The 6,291-nt window shown below is 62.2% G+C and overlaps 1 protein-coding gene across 5 annotated transcripts in view; it reads left to right on the forward strand.

Moving 5' to 3' along the window:
* Positions 1-6,185, forward strand: part of KIFC3 (kinesin family member C3) — a 43,059-nt gene extending 36,874 nt beyond the window's left edge. For 4 of the 5 annotated variants that reach the window (XM_027075858.2, XM_027075862.2, XM_027075863.2 and 1 more), the window contains 8 exons: positions 633-737; positions 2,436-2,566; positions 3,085-3,208; positions 3,411-3,540; positions 3,631-3,860; positions 4,082-4,216; positions 4,571-4,679; positions 5,480-6,185. In XM_027075858.2, coding sequence (XP_026931659.1) covers positions 633-737; positions 2,436-2,566; positions 3,085-3,208; positions 3,411-3,540; positions 3,631-3,860; positions 4,082-4,216; positions 4,571-4,679; positions 5,480-5,505 — 990 coding nt within the window. In that variant the 3' untranslated portion in view covers positions 5,506-6,185. Of the gene's footprint in view, positions 1-632; positions 738-2,435; positions 2,567-3,084; positions 3,209-3,410; positions 3,541-3,630; positions 3,861-4,081; positions 4,217-4,570; positions 4,680-5,261; positions 5,291-5,479 lie in introns of all 5 variants that reach the window. The other variant, XM_053211348.1, reaches the window with a different exon arrangement.
* Positions 6,186-6,291: the final 106 nt, after the last annotated feature.

Genomic DNA, 6,291 nt, shown 5'->3' on the forward strand with positions numbered 1-6,291 from the left:
GGTGGGAAGCTAAGATTGAAGCCTCTGCAGGGAGGGAGATTCATGCACAGCCTGTGGCACCTATGTGGCCCCGCCCAACCACAGGACCCTGGCGGGCGTTGCTTCTCCAGCCGGGAGCACTTATGTAGGTCTGCCTAGGGACTCCCCCGCTGCTCCTTGGCCCCACTATGGAACCCTTGGCCTGTGAGAGCCATGTGGTCTCAGCATCCTTCTTTTCTGGCTGACCGGCCAGGACTGTCTTGCCTGTGCCCTTCTGTCCCTGTGCTGAGCTTTACCTTTGCCCCACCCTGTCTGCTGGTGTACAGGCAGGCTCTGGGTGCCAGGCACACGTTGGCCTCTGCCTTCAACTCACTGAGCACTCCTTTGGTGCCGGAGAAGTAGAGGTGGGGGCCCCTGAGCTCCAGGGCTGGGCAGCAGGCACTGCCCTGTCTTCCCTTCAGTCTTGGCAGCTCGACTGATGCCTATTGTAAGTGACTTATTAGTCAGAAATTCTTCCACAGTGAGCCACTCGCCAGTAACAATATGCGTTGTACTGTTACTGAAGGAGAGAGTGGTCAGGGGAGGTGGCTGGACTTGGAAATGGTGGGTGACCCGGGGGGGCTTGCAATCTCCATCCCATGTCACCTCCCCAGGTGTTCCAGGAGGTACAAGCCCTGATCACCTCCTGTATTGACGGCTTCAATGTCTGCATCTTTGCCTATGGCCAGACGGGTGCTGGCAAGACCTACACGATGGAGGTGGGTACCTGCTGCACGGGGCAGGGGCTCGGTGAGGACCCTACCCTGTCGCTGTCCTTGTGTCTGTGGGTTTTGTTTGGTACAGGAGCAGAGCTGGTGGTTATCTGTGTTAGCTTGGGGCACCAGGCCTGAAGAGAGGGCACCTTGCTCAGGTGGACTTGGGATGGACCCCTGTGGTTCTGGAGGGGCAGGTGTAATGCCCACAAGCTCTGGCACCAGAGGGGTCTCTGCCTGAGGTTAGAGCCCAGGGCAGACTGCTTCTGCATCTCCCTGGATGGACCTTTGTTTCACCCATGTGCATTTATTGGGATCCTGCCATATGGCTGCCCTATGCTGGGCCCTGGGGTATGGGGATGGAGGAGGGCAGTCTCTGCTGCTGGGGCCAGGCCCCCTCTGGGAAGGGCAGCGGGAGATGGGAGCTTTGAGGGGAGGAAGAATCTCAACCAGAGGTAAAAATGGAAGGCCGCCCTTGGGGGTTTCTTTGGTTTGTTAGCATGTGCCTGGCTCTTGAGAGGGTGCTGTGTGGTTCTCTGGGAAGGGGTGAGGACAGGCGTCCCAGTGTCCGAGGAGAGGGGTGAGAAGGCTAGACAGGCACCTTTAGGTGACAGGCTGTCATCATGGCTCTTTCCTTCCAGTCTGGGCCCCACTGTTGCCCTCGTTCTGGGATTCGTGAAGACTGGTTAGTGGGGAGCCAGGCCAAGCAAGGTGGGGGAGCGAGGGGGTTGGGGGGGCTCCTAACCCTATCTTGGGTGCTCAGAGTTGGGGTGACCCCCAGGAACATCTCTCCTCCAGCAGTGCCTGCCAAGGCCCATGTATATCAGGTGCCGTTCTGGGCACTGGGCACAGTTTGGCCACAGAATGTCTGCTCCCAGGAGCCAGCTCACCGGTGGGGAGGCTTCAGTGCTCACAGCACATTGAGCTGTGTGTCCTGGCAGGTGCCAGGGAGAAAAAGCTGACTATGAGGAATCAGCAGTGAGGGACGGATCAGATCAGGTGTTGGTGGGGAAGATAAAGCCATCTCCCCAGGAGGCGGCATTGGAGCCAGCCATGGGGGTGTGTGGGGAAGAGCATTCAGGGACCAGGAACAGCAGGGCCGAGGCCACGAGGCTGGAACATGCTAGGGGTACTGAGGCCTGGCAAGGAGGCCTGAGCAACAGACGGGAAGGGGCGTGGGTGGGCTACTTAAGGGGAGGTGACCGCTCAGGTGAAGACTGCAGATTTCTTTCTAGAAGGGCCGGCCAGCCCATCTGGCCTCAGGGCACATGTGTCTCTGCTTGTGCCCCCCTTCTGCCACCCACAGAGACCCGCTCGTGGCTTCCCTGATGTGAGCCACCCTCTAGGCGGTGGCACGGAGATCATAGGTTCCCAGTGCTCCCTCCCAGGTGGCCCCCCAGGACCAGGTGTGCACCTGGTGCTCAGTGGCCCCTTGTGCAGGGCCGCGTCGGGTGCTTCACCCAGTCCTCTGCTTTGTCTCAGGCTGGTCCTAACAGGGCAGTGCCGTGGAAAGGTGGGGAAACTGAGGCCCAAGGCGATGAAGTTGCTTGCAGCTAGTGGAGGGCGTTTTGGGGCGGACCACTAGGCACGGACAGGGAGGCTGGCCCGTGAGGGGTCGCCATAGACACCACATGGGCATCTACACGGCCCCCCCCTTGTGGTGGGGAGAGGCCTGGCTCACTGGGGCCCTGCTTCTGCCCCCAGGGGACCCCCGAGAACCCAGGCATCAACCAGCGGGCCCTGCAGCTGCTCTTCTCCGAGGTGCAGGAGAAGGCGTCCGACTGGGACTACACCATCACCGTCAGCGCTGCCGAGATCTACAACGAGGTCCTCAGGTGGGCGGTTCTGGCGCGGGGCACGGCCCGCCCGGTGGCTTTGTGGTCCACGGGGCCATGCAGAGCTGTGTGTGACGAATGTCGGAGTCGGGGCTACATGTCCGGATCAGCCCAGGGATCGGGTGGTCCCCGGCCCCTGCCCCACACCGGAGGCGGCAGGGAGAAGGCCTTGCTCTCAGTCCCCCCAGGACCCCTAGACCAGACCCAGGTGCTGCTTTTCCTGCCGAGTCTACCCAGTCTCCCTGCAGGCTGCACCAGGTGGTGATAAGTGAGAGTGAGGGACTTGGGGGTCCCTGCCCACAAGAGCTCCGTGCATCGTGGGGGCAGGAGTAGTGCTACTACAAGACTGGGGGGAACATTTGGCCTCTGCCCCTCAGCCGACTGAGTGCAGGGGAGGAGCTGGAGGAGAGAGGGGCTTAGCCCTATGGTTAAGGAAGGCTTCCTCCGGGTGTGATGGGGGAGCGGGGTACAGTGCAAGCAGAGACAGAAGTGAGTGACCGTGTCGTCTGTCCCCACAGGGACTTGCTGGGGCAGGAGCCCCAGGAGAAGCTGGAGATCCGGCTGTGCCCAGATGGCAGCGGGCAGCTGTACGTGCCGGGGCTGACAGAGTTCCGGGTGCAGAGTGTGGAGGACATCAACAAGGTGCAAGGCCGGGGCACCTGGAGGCAGGGAAGTGCCGGGAGGCCCCCACGTGCAAGTGGGGCCGGGCGGGAGCAGGACATAGGCAGCCTGTCCGCAGGTTTCCTCCTCTGTAAAGTGCGTAGGGTGAGCCTCCTCGGGGACAGGGTGATTGTGAAGACCTCACTCCAAACCCTGGGCCTCCGCCCTCCCTGCTCCCTGCCAGGTGTTTGAGTTTGGCCACACCAACCGCACGACCGAGTTCACCAACCTGAACGAGCACAGCTCCCGCTCACACGCCCTGCTCATCGTGACGGTGCGCGGGGTGGACTGCAGCACGGGCCTCCGCACCACGGGTGAGTGAGGGCGCCGGGCGGCCTGGCCGAAGACCCCTGGCACCTGCCCCCACTGGGGCGGCCTCGACCTGCCCGGCACCCTCCCCACAGGGAAGCTGAACCTGGTGGACCTGGCCGGCTCGGAGCGTGTGGGCAAGTCAGGGGCTGAGGGCAGCCGCCTGCGGGAGGCGCAGCACATCAACAAGTCGCTGTCAGCCCTGGGGGACGTCATTGCCGCCCTGCGCTCCCGCCAGGGCCACGTGCCCTTCCGCAACTCCAAACTCACCTACCTGCTGCAGGACTCGCTCAGTGGAGACAGCAAGACCCTCATGGTGGTGCAGGTGAGGGCCTCGGCTGGCCAGGCAGGGTGGCCCTTCGTGTGTCGGGCTTGGCCAGGACCGTGACCAGGGACCCCCTCCCCCTGTGGCCCCCATACATCAGGCTGTGCAGGGAAGGGACACCCTCGTCCTCTGCAGCTTCAGTCAGTGAGCATGCTGCCCCCTCCAGTTCTGTCAGGGAGGCCTGTTGGCCTGGGTGGAGAGTGAGCTCTCGTGTCCCCTAGGTGTCCCCCGTGGAGAAGAACACCAGCGAGACGCTGTATTCCCTGAAGTTTGCAGAGAGGGTGCGCTCTGTGGAGCTGGGCCCTGGGTCCCGCAGGGCAGAGCTCGGGTCCTGGTCCAGCCAGGAGCACTTGGAGGTATGGTGACTGCCACGGGCCCATCTTGGGCAGGAAGGAGGATCTGGGATGGGAGACGGCCTAGAGCGGCAGGAGAGGGGAAGATGCCAGAAGGGGGTGGACCTAGAACTTGAACCTGGGAGCCTTGGTCTGAATATTTCGCCTTGACCTCAGAGATAACCTGGGGAGGTCCCCAGCTGGTTGCCGGCGGTGGGGGGGGGAGGGGCGGGTTGCAGGTTGGCAGACAGGTGCTCAGTTATAACTCATTTTCTTCTTTACATGTATTATCTCATGTAATTCTTGCACTAACTGAGCACGGTGGAGGCGGGGAGCCAGGACCACAGCCCCCGCCCACCTGCTCACCCCTGCCCACAGTGGGAGCCGGCTTGCCAGACCCCACAGCCCTCGGCACGAGCACACTCAGCCCCCAGCTCTGGGACCACCAGCCGCCCAGGCTCCATCCGGAGGAAGCTGCAGCCCTTGGGTGAGCCTTTAGGGAGTGGGCCAGGGTGGGTGGGTGAGCCTCCCCTACGGGCAGATAGCCACGGGATTGCCCTTGCCTGAACGGACTTTTTGTTTTCCTTTTCGGTTAAGTTTATAAAACCCATCCAGAACCTGTTTTACCACCTTTTCTAGCCCTGGGAAGTAGTCAGGGCAGACTGTGCTAGATCCATTTCACAGATGAGAAATCACAGGCTCCCTGGAGAGGGAATAGTGTAAGGAGGAAACAGCCCTTCGGGCTCCTAGCGGGGCTACTGACTTGAGGCCCAGGACCCAGTTCTCCCAGGCAGGGCTCCAGCAATACACACCTTCCAAAGCAGGCCAGGAACCCCCTGTTCTGGGCCTTGGCTCCTAGGGAGGGTGGGGGGCAGGGCCCAGCCCGTGTCCCGGGTGAGGAGTGAGCCCGGCCGTAGGACTGGAATGCAGAGCTCCAGCCCCCTGCCTGGCCCCACTCACAGAAGGGCCTGGCAGGTGCTAGAGTGCAAAGAGGTAGGGGCAGCAGGATCCTGGGGAGTCCTGGCCCAAGGCAAGCCCACCAGTGAGACGCCTGTTGCTTTGATTTCAGCCTGACGGCTGGGGCTGCAGAGTCTCCAGGTGAGTGTGGGGCCAGTGGCCCGGGCCTACCTGCCCACCTGCCTGGCCATCTTGGGTTGCAGGGCTGTGCCGGGGAGATGGCTGCTCAGGGCTGGGTCCATCCTGCTGCCTGCTGTTTGTGCGCTTCTGCCTGGCTCCCTCCTGCCCTTATGCACAGAGGCTGACGAACCCCTCCTCCCCCTCCTGCAGGGAAGTCAAGGCCGGTGCCTGTGTGATGGACGTGTCCACCCTACCGGACCGGGGACTGGGTCGTGAGGCCTTGCTGGCCCGCTCCTGCTGTAGCACTGGGAGCCTAGGAGGCAAAGGTCAGGGTGGAGGCACCTCTTCCATCCCGTCTCCACTCAGAGATGAGAAACATGCTCAGAAGGAAATGGTGTCTCTCGTCCGTGGCTGTGGGTTCAAGTGGCACGGGCCGGAAGGGTAGGGATGGCCCACTCTGCCTGGCAGGCCCGGGCCATCAGGGGGCCCTCACGGGGAGGGCAGGAGTATGCGGGAAGGTGGTCCTCTCGCCCAGCCTGGTCTGACTCTCCCCTGCCTGCCGGGCCCCGTCTCTAGTGGGTGCGCTGAGGAGCCCCCGGGGGACACAGGAACCATGACACCCGGGCAGCTTGGTGGGCATCCTGGGGCAGCCCTGGCCACACGCGGGCCCTGTGCTGGACATGTACATAGTGTTCTAGGTGTACATAAGGGCACGGCCCTCCCCGCCGAGGGCTGGCCTGTATTTATGGCTGGCAGGAGGCCAGTGGGCGGGGATTCTGCTGCTCCCCTCATCTGCCTGGTACCAGGCTCTCTCCTTGCTCACTGGCCTCTTGACATCTTCCCCCCTTTGAAATCCTATTTAAGAACTTTTGGAAGCTTAGCCATTTTTACTTAAAATAAAAACCTTTTTACACAAGTGTGGTCTCAGTTGGTCTCGTGAGGCCCTGGTCAGATTATGGGGATGAGCCTTTGGCTCCACACTGCTAGCTGGTCACCCACAGCCCTCCTGGCCTCTCCTGAAG

Source organism: Acinonyx jubatus, chromosome E2 (assembly GCF_027475565.1).
Source record: "Acinonyx jubatus isolate Ajub_Pintada_27869175 chromosome E2, VMU_Ajub_asm_v1.0, whole genome shotgun sequence".
In the NCBI taxonomy this organism is placed as follows: Eukaryota; Metazoa; Chordata; class Mammalia; order Carnivora; family Felidae; genus Acinonyx; species Acinonyx jubatus.